The sequence below is a fragment of the Neolamprologus multifasciatus genome, chromosome 3 (genome assembly GCF_963576455.1).
Source record: "Neolamprologus multifasciatus chromosome 3, fNeoMul1.2, whole genome shotgun sequence".
NCBI lineage: Eukaryota > Metazoa > Chordata > Actinopteri > Cichliformes > Cichlidae > Neolamprologus > Neolamprologus multifasciatus.
In genome coordinates, this window is record NC_140441.1 from 38,260,158 (window position 1) to 38,276,963 (window position 16,806).

The window sequence follows — 16,806 nt, forward strand, 5'->3', positions numbered from 1 at the left end:
GTTTAACATGGTCATCGTACTCACCAGCTTGTTTGTTCATTGTACATTTTATACACAGCCCTGCACATTTTCTAGATATCTCCGTGCAATTTTTCTATATACATTTCTGTACATTGTGCTGATAGTGTTAGTGCAGCTGTCCCTTTAATAGTTCTGATACCTGGTGACATCACAGGAAACAGGAAGCAGGAAGTAGTAAGGTTTAGTGAAGTTTGCACATGGCCAAGGAGACTGCCATGAATCCACATGCATCTGCCCTCAATCCTTCGTCTTTTGGAGCATCGTCTGTATGTATATTGTTTATTTGATACTTATCTGTAGTTCTGTGGTTGTATTTTGTGACATGAGGGAAGTTTAATGTGTAACTTTGATACGTTGTTGAAGCTACATGTTTAGAGCACGGCTAATGCTTATTCTTGCAGCTAAAGTGCTACGCTATGTTGATTTAGATTATTGTAGACTTGTAGGTACAGTGTATATGTAAGATTTAAAGAATATACTGTAATTGTAATTGTGTTATATTTGTTTCAGTTTCACACTTTCTACATCATTAAACCTGTGGACAAAGAGTAATGGTCTTCAGAGTCTTGATGGAAGAAAAGTGTTGAACCTTGCTGCCGGTTCCTCTTCTGTGCAGTGCGAAGAGGGAAAGACAGTACAGTGAAAAGATGTTGAGTTACAGACAAGGTAACACAGTGCATGTGACAACAGCTACTGCTATCTCGCTACATAGCCTCTACTTGCCTACACTATGGATTCAAAGCCATCGTCAGTGAAGACACGGTCTTATGCTTCTATGTCAACCACACGTTCTCATGGATCGGCTACCAGCACTGCAGCTGCAAAAGCGAGGGCTAATGCTGAAGCAGCAAAGGCACGTTTAGCGTTTGCAGAGCAAGAAATGAAGTTAAAAATGGAAAAGGCTCGTCTGGAAGCTTCTATAGAAATGCTGACAACAGAAAAGGAAACTGCTGCAGCTGTAGCGAAGGCGGAAGCTTTAGAAGCAGCGGTTGGCGTTAGTGAAGGAAAACACAGTTGTAAACTTCCTCTCATTGCAACATCAGTCGACTCTGCTGAGCGTACAAAAGTGTATGTGGAGAAACAAGCTGAAGTATCAAGAGACATCCAGATGGCATCACAGGAGGATTTACCCTTGCAAGACGAGACACAGCAGCCGCTTCCTGAGAAACCTTTGCATAATGTGGTGTGCATGCCACGTCTCAATTCGCTGAGTGATGGTCCCCCCGACGCTGCTATTACTGTCTTTGATACTCCACTGCATCCTCCACGTAGCCTTAACCCCTTTGTCACATCAGATGTGAATCGCAACTCAGCTCAACAGACAGAGCACCACTACTATGGAGTCCTCAAAGAAAATGATTATGAAGATTTTCTAAGGCCTTCATGCAGTGTAACTGCACAGCAGCCACCCTGGAAGACCAACAGCGCCATGGAAGCTCTTCCCCGTCACACATATGGTAACTCTCAGCGGCCTAGTTACTCCACTGAGCCACATGTGACAGACTTTGTCAGATTTCTAGCACGACGTGAGCTCGTTACAAGTGGTCTACTACAATTTAACGATAGACCGGAAAACTACAGGGCCTGGCGACGTTCATTCCAGAATGCGGTGAGAGACTTGAATCTAACAAGTGATGAAGAAATGGATCTTCTTGTCAAATGGCTGGGAAGTGAATCAGCTGAGCATGCAAAGCGTATTAGGTCCATCCACATAAATCAACCAGCTAAAGGGCTGAGCATGATCTGGAACCGACTAGATGCTTCTTACGGTTCATCTGAAGCTATTGAGAAAGCTTTGTTCCAAAAGCTGGATAGTTTTCCCAGAATTGGCAATAAAGACTACTCCAAACTCCAGGACCTCAGTGATTTACTGATGGAATTAGATGCTGCCAAGGCCGAGGGAGATCTGCCTGGTCTTTTGTATCTTGATACCCCCAGAGGTGTAAATGCAATAGCCCAAAAATTACCATATGGTATACAAGAAAAATGGCTTTCTCATGGATCCAGTTACAAACAATCACATTGTGTAACATTCCCCCCATTCTCAGTGTTAGTTTCCTTCATCTACCAGCAAGCACAGATGAGGAATGATCCAAGTTTCAACTTTGTTTCTCAAACCGAGATGGTTAAAATGGAAAAACCTCCTTGGAAAAACAGTAGACAAAGGGAGATTTTAGTCAACAAGACAGAAGTATCACCTGCTGCTCGCTCAGACAACAGAAACAAGAAGAATGTGGAGGATCCAGATAGGAGATGTCCTATACATAAGAAACCTCACACATTACAAAAGTGTCGTGCCTTTCGAGAGAAACACTTCGAAGAAAGAATGAACTTTCTCAGGGAGAATGGCATCTGTTTTAAGTGTTGCAACTCCTCAACGCACACCGCGAGGGAATGCCAAAGTATCATTAAGTGTACTGAATGCAACAGTGATAGACACTCATCTGCTCTACATCCAGGTCAGGCACCATGGATAAAGAACATAAGCATGCCTTTGGAGCATGGCGGGGAGCCAGAACACACACAAACTTCAGAAGTTACTGTTCAGTGTACCGAGATCTGTGGAGAGGACCGCACTGTTAAGAACTGCTCCAAGATCTGCCTGGCCAGAGTCTATCCTAAAGGAGAACGTGAAAAGGCCATAAAGGCCTATGTTATTATAGATGAGCAGAGTAATATATCTTTGGCTCACTCAGATTTCTTTGAGAAGTTTGACTTGCAATGCCCTACTGCATCTTACACACTGAAGACATGCTCTGGTATGACTGAGAACATGGGGAGGATAGCTTCAGGCTTCTGTATAGAGTCAATGGATTGTAAAACAGTTCAGCTACTACCAAGCCTGTTGGAGTGTAATGAGATACCAGACAACAGAGCAGAGATTCCATCACCAAGTGCTGCTCTCCATCATGATCATCTGAAACCAGTTGCTCACCTTATTCCAGAGTTTGAACCTGATGTTCCCATTATGCTCTTACTTGGACGTGACGTCATTAGACTTCATAAGGTTCACAAATACATCAATGGCCCCCCTGATGCCCCCTATGCTCAAAAACTTGAGTTGGGATGGGTGATTGTGGGCAATGTCTGTTTGGGACGTGTTCATAAGCCACGCAGTGTAAACACGAACTTCACTAATGCTCTTGAACAGTCTCGTCCTACTATTTTTGAACCATGTCCGAGTGTTCTCCAAGTTAAAGAGAGATACGGTCCCAAACATTCAAAGTGTGCCTATGATGTAGAAGATGATGGGCTAGGCTGTACAGTGTTCCAGCTTACCCGAGAGGATAATAAACCAGCACCATCGTTTGAAGATCTTGCCTTCATGGCAATAATGAAACGAGAGCTCAAGAAGGATGCCAGTAACAGCTGGGTAGCTCCTTTGCCATTTAGGCAGCCAAGACCACACCTCCCTGATAACAGACAGCAAGCTCTTAACCGCTTCAGCTCCCTCAAACGCAACTTAGCAAGGAAACCTGAGATGTCCCAACATTTCTTCTCATTCATGGAGAAAATATTCGAAAATGGTCATGCTGAAGTTGCTCCTCCTCTCACTCCAAACCAGGAACGATGGTATTTACCCATTTTTGGAGTGTACCACCCAAAGAAGCCTGGCAACATCCGTGTTGTTTTTGACTCAAGTGCACAGCATGAGGGAGTGTTGCTGAATGATGTTCTCTTGAAAGGACCTGACCTCAACAACCTACTCCTGGGAGTTCTGATGAGGTTTCGCAAGGATGCCATTGCAGCAACTGCAGACATCAAGCAGATGTTTCATTCCTTTCTTGTGAGAGAAGAAGATCGTAACTTCCTACGGTTCTTCTGGTTCAGAGACAACAGTCCTACACAGGAAGTCATTGAGTACCGCATGACTGTACATGTGTTCGGTAATAGCCCTAGTCCAGCGGTTGCCATTTACTGCCTCAGGCAGTCCACAATGGATGGAGGACCACATCATGACCCCGAGGTGAAACAGTTTGTTTGCCATGACTTTTATGTTGATGATGCACTTAAATCTTTTTCAAGTGTAAAAAGTGCTGTCTGTCTGTTGAAGAAAACTCAGGATGTTCTGGCAAACTCCAACCTGAGACTCCACAAAATCGCCTCTAACAGCAAGGAGGTCATGGAGGCTTTCCCACCTGAAGATCGCGCAAATGACTTGAAGGATTTGGATCTGAGCTCAGATATTCTACCTGTACAGCGCAGCTTGGGACTAAATTGGAACTTGGAGTCCGACATGTTCGTTTTTAAAGTCAACAAAGAAGAGAAGTCTTTCACACGCCGAGGCATCCTATCAGTGGTAAATAGCGTGTATGACCCCTTGGGATTTGTGGCTCCCGTGACCATTCAAGGGAAGCACATTCTAAGAGAGCTCACACAACAAAGATGTGACTGGGATTCTCAGCTCCCTGAGGGGATGCAGGAAAAATGGAAGTCTTGGCGGGATTCACTGAAAGACCTAAGTGGCGTGATGATCCCAAGACCCTATACCAAAGCCTTTCTTTCAACAACAAAGACGAGAGAACTGTTTGTCTTTTCTGATGCGTCAACGATGGCTATTGCAGCAGTTGCCTATCTCAGGGTGGTGGACGAAGCAGGGAATACTCATACTGGCTTTGTTATGGGTAAGGCGAAGCTGGCACCCAGACCTGAACACACAATCCCCAGACTTGAGCTTTGTGCAGCTGTACTGGCCGTGGAGTTAGCAGATTTCATATCATCAGAGCTTGACATGCGCATCGATGCTATCACCTTCTACACTGATAGCAAAGTAGTGCTCGGATACATAAATAACGAGACAAGACGCTTTTATGTGTATGTCAGCAATCGTATTGTCCGCATCAGAAGGTCCTCTCATCCTAAGCAGTGGAAGTACGTGTCTACAGGGGAAAATCCAGCAGACTGTGCGACAAGGTCTGTACCGGCTGCCTTTCTCTCAGATACCTCTTGGCTCACTGGACCTCCTTTTCTGACTGAGCCTATGCAAGATTCTCTAGAACCAGACTCCTTTGAGCTTGTGGATGCAAACATGGACGCTGAGATCCGCCCGCAAATCTCTACTTTGCAAACACAGGCTTCTCGCACACTACTTGGGTCCCACCGTTTCTCCAAGTTTTCTTCCTGGCAAGCTTTGAAACGTGCCATTGCTAATCTCCTTCACATTGTGAACAGCTTTCACACACGTAAGGTCAAAGGGACCATGCAATGCAAGGGGTGGCATTTCTGTCAGAAAGCAGGTACACCTGATCAACTCAGTTTATCAGAGCACGTCATTATTCAAACTGTGCAGGAAGAGGCATATGCTGAAGAGTTGGCCTGTCTCAAAAAGAATAAGGTGATCCCTCAAGGGAGTCCTCTTAGGACCCTGGATCCCTTCATTGACGCACACAACGTCCTCAGAGTTGGTGGTCGGATAAGACATGGAGAGGTTCCTCATGAAGAAAAGAACCCTAAGATCATTCCTTGTAAGTACCATATTGCAACATTGCTGGTCAGACATTTCCATGAACAAACCCTGCATCAGGGACGCCACTTCACAGAGGGTGCCATCCGTGCAGCAGGCTACTGGATAATAGGTATGAAGAGATTGGTGAGCACTGTCATCCACCATTGTGTCACATGTCGAAAGCTCCGCGGTCTCCCTGAACAACAAAAGATGGCTGACCTGCCATCAGATCGCCTCTCTATGGAACCCCCATTTACCTACGTTGGACTGGACGTGTTTGGCCCATGGAGTGTTGTTGCACGGCGTACAAGAGGTGGTCTCGCCCATAGTAAGAGATGGGCAGTTATATTCACTTGTATGGCCGTTAGAGCAGTCCACATAGAGGTCATAGAATCTCTGGACACCTCATGCTTCATCAATGCCCTCAGGAGGTTTCTAGCTATTCGAGGTCCTGTGAAACAAATACGTTCGGACAGAGGCACAAACTTTGTGGGTGCGTCAGCTGAACTAAAGATTCCATCCAATATTGATTCCACGTCTGTTGAGAAGTACTTAGCTGGGAAAGGTTGTGCATGGGTCTTTAACCCTCCACATGCGTCTCACATGGGTGGCGCATGGGAGAGGATGATAGGAATAGCCAAAAGAATCCTCGATTCAATGTTCCTGTATCTTGGGACATCAAACTTGACTCATGAGGTCCTTACTACGCTGATGGCAGAAGTGGTGGCAATTATCAATGCCAGACCTCTCATACCAGTATCTACTGATCCAAGTGACCCAGTTCTACTAACCCCAGCCACTCTCTTAACTCAGAAGATGGGTACTCCATCAGCTCCACCTGAAGACTCCAATGTCAAAGATATGTGTAAACAACAATGGCATCAGGTGCAGCATCTGGCCCAGACTTTCTGGAGCAAATGGAGACGACAGTATCTTTCTTCACTGCAGCCAAGAAGAAAGTGGCAGGACAGTCAACCCAATCTGGAGCCTGGGAGCATTGTACTTCTCAGAGATCAGCAGCTCAAGAGAAATGAATGGCCTCTTGGAGTAATCACCCAAGTCTTCCCTAGCCAGGACAATAAGGTCCGCACAGTGGAGGTGAAGGTATCCAGGCAAGATGGGACAAAGGTATTTTTGAGACCTGTGTCAGAGCTCATTCTTCTGTTACATCCAGACAAAGACTGAACTGTTACTCTATATCTATATACATATATAACCATGTATAACTGTTCTGTATTGTATGTTAGTTGTGGCATTCTATCATGCCAGGCGGGGAGTGTGCTGATAGTGTTAGTGCAGCTGTCCCTTTAATAGTTCTGATACCTGGTGACATCACAGGAAACAGGAAGCAGGAAGTAGTAAGGTTTAGTGAAGTTTGCACATGGCCAAGGAGACTGCCATGAATCCACATGCATCTGCCCTAAATCCTTCGTCTTTTGGAGCATCGTCTGTATGTATATTGTTTATTTGATACTTATCTGTAGTTCTGTGGTTGTATTTTGAGACATGAGGGAAGTTTAATGTGTAACTTTGATACGTTGTTGAAGCTACATGTTTAGAGCACGGCTAATGCTTATTCTTGCAGCTAAAGTGCTACGCTATGTTGATTTAGATTATTGTAGACTTGTAGGTACAGTGTATATGTAAGATTTAAAGAATATACTGTAATTGTAATTGTGTTATATTTGTTTCAGTTTCACACTTTCTACATCATTAAACCTGTGGACAAAGAGTAATGGTCTTCAGAGTCTTGATGGAAGAAAAGTGTTGAACCTTGCTGCCGGTTCCTCTTCTGTGCAGTGCGAAGAGGGAAAGACAGTACAGTACATTGTTACCTGTATATATGAACTTTAGTTGCTTATGTATACAGGACCACTTTGTGTCTTCCTTTTAGACTTTATATTCCCTTTGCTATAAAAGCTGTGTAACACCAAAATTTCTCATCCGTGGGATAATAAAAGTTTATTCTATTCTATTCTATTCTACTGATTCTAAAATCTAGGTGAGGACTTTATGTTTGGACTTCCTGACTATCCTTATAACCATTATCAAATGTGATGTGTATGCATGCTGCGAAACCCTCTGTGCTACTACATCTACCCTTCAATATTTCAGCCCAGTTATACTGATGGACAAAGCTTTTGACCCTCAAACACAGAGCACATATTTCCGTGTGGGTTGTGAGGTACAAAAAGTTTTGTCATTACTTACAGCAACAAAGGGGTAAGGTAACAAAGGCATTTTCTTTTTCAAGCACACATTTTGGGTCACCCGTTTGGTTCAATTCCATATTTATTGTCACTTTGTAGATTCATTTCACAAAATACGTTTGACAAATAAAATATTTTGCAGTGTTGTGCTTAACTCTCTAAATTCCCTGCCGAGGCTTCACTCAGTCATTGTTATGACCCCACTTTGACCTTTGAAAAAAGATTTCTGATTTTGCATATAACTAACATGAGGTGGTTGTGGCATTAGTAGAAAACTTTAACAGACCTTTTTAACCTGTTAAATAGAAGTTTACTTTAAGAGTGGAACAGAAGTAACCAGGAACCCTGACATCTTGTCTGCATCAGAGGCTGAATCTCAGGTGGTTCCTGTAATCAGCGATCTTACATGCTGTTTGTTCATACTGATGTGCCAAAGTGGGTTAAAATGGACAGAATCAACCTTTTGGCATGGACATTTCTGAGGTTAGGTGGAAATTGTTTCTGGTGGATCAAGCAAACAGTTTCATACTAATATCTTTGAAGCATTATCTAATATACTGTAACGGACTGGTTTACAAGTTAGTTTTCCTGTTGTTTTGGCATTGGCTATGGCCTGCGTTGCTGTTAATCGTCTCTCAGAGACCAATCATCTCTGTCTTCTGTTGGAGGGATGCTACAATACTGTAGTTTTGGACTTTTACAGCTCGTAAGATTGCAAATACAACTATGAGAGCTGCAGAACAACAAGAAATACAGAAAACTGTCTAAACCTAAGGTCTTAGAAACAGCCAAGAAAAGACTCACACCCTTAGCTAACCATATAGATAAAAGCCAGGGGAATAAACTCTCTCTCTACTGAACCATCCAAGGTGTACTCTTAGTGGCAGGGGAACAGTATGAGAAGAGAACCAACCCACCTGAGTAGGATCCAGTAACCATCACAGTGGAAGCTGTCCAAGAAAGAGTCATAGGCAGCACCATTCCAGGCTGTTACATTGACATGGCAGATGTTTCCAGTAATGCTAACTGTACTAGTGCAAACCCACATGTGGTAGTGTTAGTGAGGTCCAGGGGTTGTACCCACTTTCTGAAACAATGTGGCGTTTAGAGGTGGATGATGGTCGTTCATCTTTAGATAACAATGGCTGGGATGTTGACTTGCTTCAAATTGTGGGCAACTGGAAGCAAAATCTTTTAAAAATACTGGATTCTTGTTCAAAGGGAATACAGATGCATGCACTGGTCAATATTGTCTGGAAGTTGACTGTAAATGAATGATGGTAACAGTACACCTATCTTTCTTGGCTGTCAAACGATTGGTGTCTTTGCTCCACCATTTGACAGCCAGAAGAGGCAGACCCCAGAAGTCCATATTTTGAGAGTCTAAATGATGGTTTGGATAAAAAGAAAAAAAAAATGATATGAGAGAAGAAACAAACCACCCACATGTTCATGTTAGCTTCTTAATACTGATACATTTAAAATATAATCCAGTCTAATTTAAATTTTTTAAAAAAGTTCTAATTTTTTTAAACCAGACATTCCAGTTTGCACAAGACAAATTACTTAGCATCCCAACCCCACATTTACAAATTTGTAAAACAATTACAAACCTATTTTAAAACATCTCATCTGCCAACAGGGAAAGTATGACATGGCCGTTAATATATTGGTCATTGTAGCAGACTGGCACTTAAATGATGAAAATGGAAGCGTTATTTTAAGCATGGCAAACATCGCAGATTTACTCAGGCATATTTTGGATATCCTTTAAATTCACTTACATATTCTCATTTTCTGCTGCTACTTTAAAGAAATGCATCTCTGTAATGTCACTTTGTGTTCTGTTAACTCCCCTTGTCTACAGCATCAATATGTCAAATATAAGCTTTTTCATTATGACTCCACTTTCACTTTCATGTGAAAATCAATCATGATGTGTGGGTGGAAAACTGTGATGTAATAATTAAGAGTAACTAACAGTAAATTAACAGTAACAGATTGTCAAATGTTTACTGTAACTACTTAAGATCAGGCCCAGAGGAACTGAACACCACCTTCCACCATCAAAATCAAATTCCTTTCTTGGCTTTTCATTCTTTCATTAACTCTCTTTAAGCTTCTAAATTTTGTTTTCAGACACAGTCTAACACTGGCCATGCAGATAGTCTCACCTTTGGCTTTATTGAACAGCTGAGGTTATCTCAGTTCTGGAAGACAAAACAAGCTACAGCTTATTCTGTCTGTGTACTAAACCACACTTTAATTAAAGATATGCTTTATATCAAACTACAAAATCATATTTTACTCTTGACCACGCAGCTGTTTCGGAAAAGGCAACGCAACACTCAGATTAGCAGTTCACCACAGTGAGTGCCTGTGAGCTGCAACCAGTCTTTTCTTGTAACAGTGTTCATACATACAGTGGGGCAAAAAAGTATTTAGTCAGCCACCGATTGTGCAAGTTCCCCCACTTAAAATGATGACAGAGGTCAGTAATTTGCACCAGAGGTACACTTCAACTGTGAGAGACAGAATGTGAAAAAAAAATCCATGAATTCACATGGTAGGATTTGTAAAGAATTTATTCGTAAATCAGGGTGGAAAATAAGTATTTGGTCACCTCAAACAAGGAAAATCCCTGGCTCTCACAGACTGTAACGTCTTCTGTAAGAAGCTTTTCTGTCCCCCACTCGTTACCTGTATGAATGGCACCTGTTTGACCTCATCATCTGTATAAAAGACACCTGTCCACAGCCTCAACCAGTCAGACTCCAAACTCCGCCATGGTCAAGACCAAAGAGCTTTTGAAGGACACCAGGAAAAGAATTGTAGACCTGCACCAGACTGGGAAGAGTGAATCTACAATAGGTAAGCAGCTTGGTGTGAAAAAATCAACTGTGGGAGCAATCATCAGAAAATGGAAGACATACAAGACCACTGATAATCTCCCTCGATCTGGGGCACCACGCAAGATCTCATCCCGTGGGGTCGAAATGATCCCACGGGCAAAGATCCCAGAACCACACGGGGGGACCTGGTGAATGACCTGCAGAGAGCTGGGACCAAAGTAACAAAGGTCACCATCAGTAACACACTACAACGGCAGGGAATCAAATCCAGCAGTGCCAGACGTGTTCCGCTGCTGAAGCCAGTGCATGTCCAGGCCCGTCTGAAGTTTGCCAGAGAGCACATGGATGATACAGCAGAGGATTGGGAGAATGTCATGTGGTCAGATGAAACCAAAGTAGAACTTTTTGGTATAAACTCAACTCGTCGTGTTTGGAGGAAGAAGAATACTGAGTTGCATCCCAAGAACACCATACCTACTTTGAAGCATGGGGGTGGAAACATCATGCTATGGGGCTGTTTTTCTGCCAAGGGGACAGGACGACTGATCCATGTTAAGGACAGAATGAATGGGGCCAAGTATCGTGAGATTTTGAGCCAAAACCTCCTTCCATCAGTGAGAACTGTGAAGATGAAATGAAGCTGGGTCTTCCAACATGACAATGATCCAAAACACACCGCCCGGGCAACAAAGGAGTGGCTCCGTAAGAAGCATTTGAAAGTCCTGGAGTGGCCTAGCCAGTCTCCAGACCTCAACCCCATAGAAAATCTGTGGCGGGAGTTGAAAGTCCGTGTTGCTCGGCGACAGCCCCAAAACATCACTGCTCTTGAGAAGATCTGCATGGAGGAATGGGCCAAAATACCAGCTACTGTGTGTGCAAACCTGGTAAAGACCTATAGTAAACGTTTGACCTCTGTTATTGCCAACAAAGGTTATGTTACAAAGTATTGAGTTGTATTTTTGTTATTGACCAAATACTTATTTTCCACCCTGATTTACGAATAAATTCTTTACAAATCCTACCATGTGAATTCATGGATTTTTTTTTCACATTCTGTCTCTCACAGTTGAAGTGTACCTCTGGTGCAAATTACTGACCTCTGTCAACATTTTAAGTGGGGGAACTTGCACAATCGGTGGCTGACTAAATACTTTTTTGCCCCACTGTACATGATTATTATGTGATCTTATACATTCTTCCGCTGCATAGAAACAGACATTTTTTTAATCATGTAAAACAAAGAACAGTGCATAAAATAAAACATTTAGGCTGAATTAGGGGCTTTTTTGATTTGATTGCATGTAAATGGAGTGGAAACCACATCCTTGTTTATCCTGTTATGCACACTGCTTATGTCCTTTTAGATGTTCTTTTAAACACAGAGCATTTCTCTGTCTCAGGAAGACTAAAACCTGTCGGTGAGCTAGACAGAAACACAGGAAGAGGATGTACTTACAAACAACACATCCTCATTTCAGTCTGACACTCACACAGCCAGCAGAAAGACAACATGGAGGTCAGAGTTGCTAATATCAAAGTCTGTGAGTACTGATCCTTGTCTATCTATACAAACCTACTGAATCAACTATTGAAAAAATGCACGTATGAAATTAAAGGGCAAATTAACATATCTAAAACACACTCATAAATATTATTGAATGAATTAAGGAATTTGTAACTGCTCAGTGCTAAATGCAGGAATCAACACTAATGATGAAGAAAAAATATTCAAAAAGTTGAGATGTTTAACTGTCATTCTTAATCCCTACAGTGATTAATGTGCTGTTGATCTCAGTTACAGTAGCTGAATTCAGTGACTCTCAAACACATAGTAAGTAGTTAAAAATTCCCATTGATCTATTTATGACAAAAATGTAATAGGTAAATATTGTCTCATGACAACTTGAAAGGTTCGGCAACTATTGCACTTACTTTTGGGCTACAACAGAGCTGCAAAAGGATAATACATTCCAATACAACATTACATTAGAACAACTTTGAAAAAATCTGTATTTAAGAAAAACCTAAAAATACAACATACATGTGCATTTGTTTCAGTAAATATAGTAATATTGTCCATTTGTGTTTTGAAAGACAGAAGCAATAACACATCTTGATTTTCTGTTTTAGATTCAGGTTTTCCTGACATTGTTCCAAACAGGCAACAGTTCTTTGAATTAGAATCTATAACAATCAGCTGTGAAGGGCTACGTGGACTGACTGGATGGAGAGTGATGAAAAAGATAAATGGAGACCTTAAAACATGTGCCCCAACCTGGGATAGAGCTACTGGGCCTTGCAATATTATTAATGCATATCCGAAAACTGACAGTGGAGAATACTGGTGTGAATATGGAGGAACACAAAGAAGCAACTCTGTCAATATCACTGTAACTGGTATGTACATACACCAAAAAATATAAAAACATATTTAGTCCATCCACTTTTTAGATCTGTTGGTTTGGTATATCAATTAGTGTTGTGTGCGTGCGCGCGTGTGTGTGTGTGTGTGTGTGTGTGTGTGTGTGTGTGTGTGTGTGTGTGTGTGTGTGCGCTTTAACAGGTAAATAAGAATCATTTTACACATTTCGCTTAAGGAATGACATATGACCAATTTTTAGGTCAGTTGTTTTTGGTAGCAAATACAGCAAATTATATTTGGAAACTAATTATTATGCATTTCTTCTTAAAAATGATTTTTGACCTATTGCCAGTAGTATTTGAAAGATTATATAATTTCATGAGAAATCAAGTTTTCTATAAGAAACTTTATAAGTCATGTGCCATTCACATTCAGATGGTCCTCTGATCCTGGAGAGTCCTGCCTATCCTTTGTTGGAGGGAGATAATGTGACCCTGCTTTGTAAAAAGAAGCATGCACACCCCAATTTCACTGCTGAATTCTATAAAAATGGTGCCTCCATTGGGATTGGTTCAACAGGAAAGATGACGAACCCCATTGTCTCCAAGTCTGATGAAGGCTTCTACAAATGTGGCATTTCTAAGACTGAAGAATCACCAGAGAGCTGGCTAGCTGTTGGAAGTAAGTTTTATGGACAATTAAAAGCTGTGTGTTTTATCTACAATGCATTTTGAAGCTTTCCATAAACATGAAGTCCATGTGTAGACAAGATACGCATTATTTGATGAATGTATATCATAAATTGATGGTTTAGGGTTTGTGTTTGGTTTTTTATATTAATATAAATTGTTTACATTAATTTACATCATTATAATTATGTCTAATACACAATGCATGCAATTATCTTTCTAGGAGCTGATGCTCCACCTCAAGTGCTTCGCTTAGACCTCTACCTTGTGTTCGGCATTGGTTTCTGTGTTTTAATGGTGATTATTTTGGTCCTTCTGACTGGAGTATTTCAACATCAGAAACATCAACAGACCATCAGACGTCACATAGAAGAAACTTCTTTGACACCAAGTATGGCTCACCATTATAGAACACGACTTCTTGTTTAGCTTTGAAACCAATAAACCAAATCATAAGCATTGGCTGCCCTGGCCCTCTCCGATGTCACTCCAGAGTAGAAATGAAGACTTACACCTTTTTTAGTAGATTTTAAAAACTAATACATGCCCATGCTACATTTCTTTTAGAGTTTTAAAGTTTTTTAATTTTAGTCTGTTCTTAGGTGGGTACTAGGTAACATGATAATGCCATAATATGACATACATAGTTGAGGTTTTGTGAATACATATTGGATGCTACTTGGATGCTTCATGAAATTAAAATCATGCTGTCCTTTTTTAAGATGTTCTAGTGCTGAAACACTGTAAATTTGGTATTATTATTTGGTAGGTGGTTGCTAGGCAACATGATGATCTCATAGTACTTACATAATATCTTAAATGCGTATCATTTATGTTACACTATCTGTACTTTGTGATTAGCCTTGGCATGTGCTAGTCAAGCTGAGGAAACATTCTTCCTTCATAGTTATCTTTGTATTATGGTCTTGACTTGCCTGTATGTTTCAATGTCTGCAGGGGCCAGCATAACTAATTCTGCCCAGGCGATGTGTACCCTCATCACAAGAAGCAAAGTTGATGAAAGGTAATTTGCCTAACGTGAAAATATTGAAACTATAACATCCCTAGCTGTTTAAAAAGCTAGTGGAAGAAACAATGTAATCATTAAAAAAGAAAAATAAATGTTTTTTTTAGCAGTCCATCACTTTTCTGCTCTAGACAGAAATTATTGAGCAAGACTTAAATTTATCTGATGTTTTTGTGAGCATTTGTTAAAGTCTTGTCATTATTCAATCATTGTTACACTGTGTGTCAGCAGCTGAATCTTCTCACAGAGAGAAAGACAAACTTTACCAGCTTCTTTTTTAACACAAGGTCATGATCTCTGACAATAACCACACCAGAAACCCAGATACCAAAATGTATGTAGCTGAGCACCCTCACTTCAACATGTAGGTTGTTTGAAGGCTGTGAAGTATCATAATGAATGTGCACATAAGATATATTTTTAACTGGTGGTCACATGCTCAGCCACTTGACAGCTTAAGTAGTGTGTCTGCAAGTGAAATAAAAAAAGACTAGAAGTTTTTAAATTTGGTACATTATTTTATTCATAATTGCATTTTATAAATGAACAAATAGTATTAGAGTAAATAATGTAGAAGAGCAACAATGTATAAATCATTTGTTGTTTCAAATATAATTTCCAGAATGCTTCAGTATTTTGAAATTTAATTTGTACTCAAAACAGAATCAACCGTAGCAGGCTGACCAGAAACAGTTCATGAAGGTACCAACTCAGCTTTAACATAAGAGGATTTGAAACACTTCTTTTGTACAACCCAAAGCCACAAATGAAGGATATATTAGTCTCTAATGGTTTTTTTTGAATTTTAATGTTATTGAAGTTATGGATGTATGGAAAAAAACTGTCAAAAGAGTTGCATTTAGAGAGAAGACAATGGATATTTCTGTGTTTATTAGCAGAATTTTGATGTTTTAGATTGTGCTTTTATATAAACATTGATTGTGTTGATTTATAATTGATGAAAAGGTGTCACTTTGCATGAAATAAAAATGACCCCAAGACCATGTTTTTTCATCGTCTTTATTCTTCACATGAAAGAGGAAACTTCACCCACCTCACATCATCACTTCTAATTTAAGAGGTAGCAGTGTGTTAAAATTGAACATGAAAGAGAGAGACAGTTCTATTTACTCTGCCTCATTACAGGTATGAGAGTGCTGTTGCAAATTTTTAAAAATATACTCACCGTGTCCTTTGCAGCAACACAATATGACAAATGTAGCTTAAGGCATAAAGCTAAAATGTCATAAGCCATCAACACAATGTTCATTTATAGGAAAAATGGTGATAATATTGTCAACACAAGACTTGTCTTATATGAAATAGTGAAGATTGGGTAAAGTAATTCTAAAATACATGTTTGCAACATGACTCATCTCAAAAATTCTTGAAAGGGTGTTGTCGAACAGCTAACAGATCATCTGCAAAGGCTTATTTGAAGAGTTTCAGTCAGGTTTCAGAGCTCATCACAGCATAGAAACAGCTTTAGTGAAGGTTACAGATGAGGCAGTATCATCAGAAGGCATGGCATACATTTTCAGTGCTATGCAGATGACATACAGCTTTATCTATGTCACGGTACTGTGTCGTGTGACCCAGTGTTTGAGTTTTTATGTATCTTTTGTATTCATTTATGTTCTAGTTTAGCTCATCTAGTTAATTTCTAGGTTGCATTTTAGTCCTTTTTTAGTTCTTTTTGTCATCTCCCCCTGAACCTAAAGTATATATCAGCAGCAGAATGGAGCTAAAAATAAATGTTTGTTTCAGTTCTATGAAGCTTTGAGTATTTTGGATTAGTAGTACTTGTCATGTTTCGGCTGTGTACAGGCAGGAGAAGGACCCAAACGCAAGACTCACAACAACGAAATTAAACTCAAAAAGCTGCTTTATTGCAGGACAGCATGGAAAACTAAACTGGGACATGGGTAAACTAAAACGCAAGGAAACACAGCCATGAGGAAGACTACAACACTGACAAAGAGAAACACAGGGCTTAAATACACAGAGGGATAACGAGGGAATGAGACAGAGACGGAGAGCACAGCTGGGAGTAATCAGGCTGGACGAGACAAGGGAAGCAAAACTAGAAACACTCACATGAGACGTGGACCTTCAAAGTAAAACAGGAAACACACTGACTGAACTCAAAACATGTAAACTTAACAGCAACTGAGACAGAACATAGGGAGCTGAAACATA

The 16,806-nt window shown here is 40.7% G+C and overlaps 2 protein-coding genes across 2 annotated transcripts; both read left to right on the forward strand.

Moving 5' to 3' along the window:
• The first annotated feature begins 118 nt into the window (after window positions 1–118).
• On the forward strand, window positions 119–7,291 carry LOC146523053 (uncharacterized). The gene is made up of 3 exons (XM_085154880.1): window positions 119–287; window positions 532–6,917; window positions 7,162–7,291. The coding sequence occupies exon 2, from the start codon at window positions 752–754 to the stop codon at window positions 6,650–6,652; it is 5,901 nt and encodes a 1,966-aa protein (XP_085011006.1). The 5' UTR covers window positions 119–287; window positions 532–751; the 3' UTR covers window positions 6,653–6,917; window positions 7,162–7,291.
• A 3,395-nt stretch (window positions 7,292–10,686) lies between these two features.
• LOC146523054 (low affinity immunoglobulin gamma Fc region receptor III-A-like) lies at window positions 10,687–16,401 on the forward strand. The gene is made up of 6 exons (XM_085155510.1): window positions 10,687–12,360; window positions 12,660–12,926; window positions 13,327–13,572; window positions 13,804–13,971; window positions 14,538–14,604; window positions 15,271–16,401. The coding sequence occupies exons 2-6, from the start codon at window positions 12,764–12,766 to the stop codon at window positions 15,305–15,307; spliced, it is 681 nt and encodes a 226-aa protein (XP_085011636.1). The 5' UTR covers window positions 10,687–12,360; window positions 12,660–12,763; the 3' UTR covers window positions 15,308–16,401.
• Window positions 16,402–16,806: the final 405 nt, after the last annotated feature.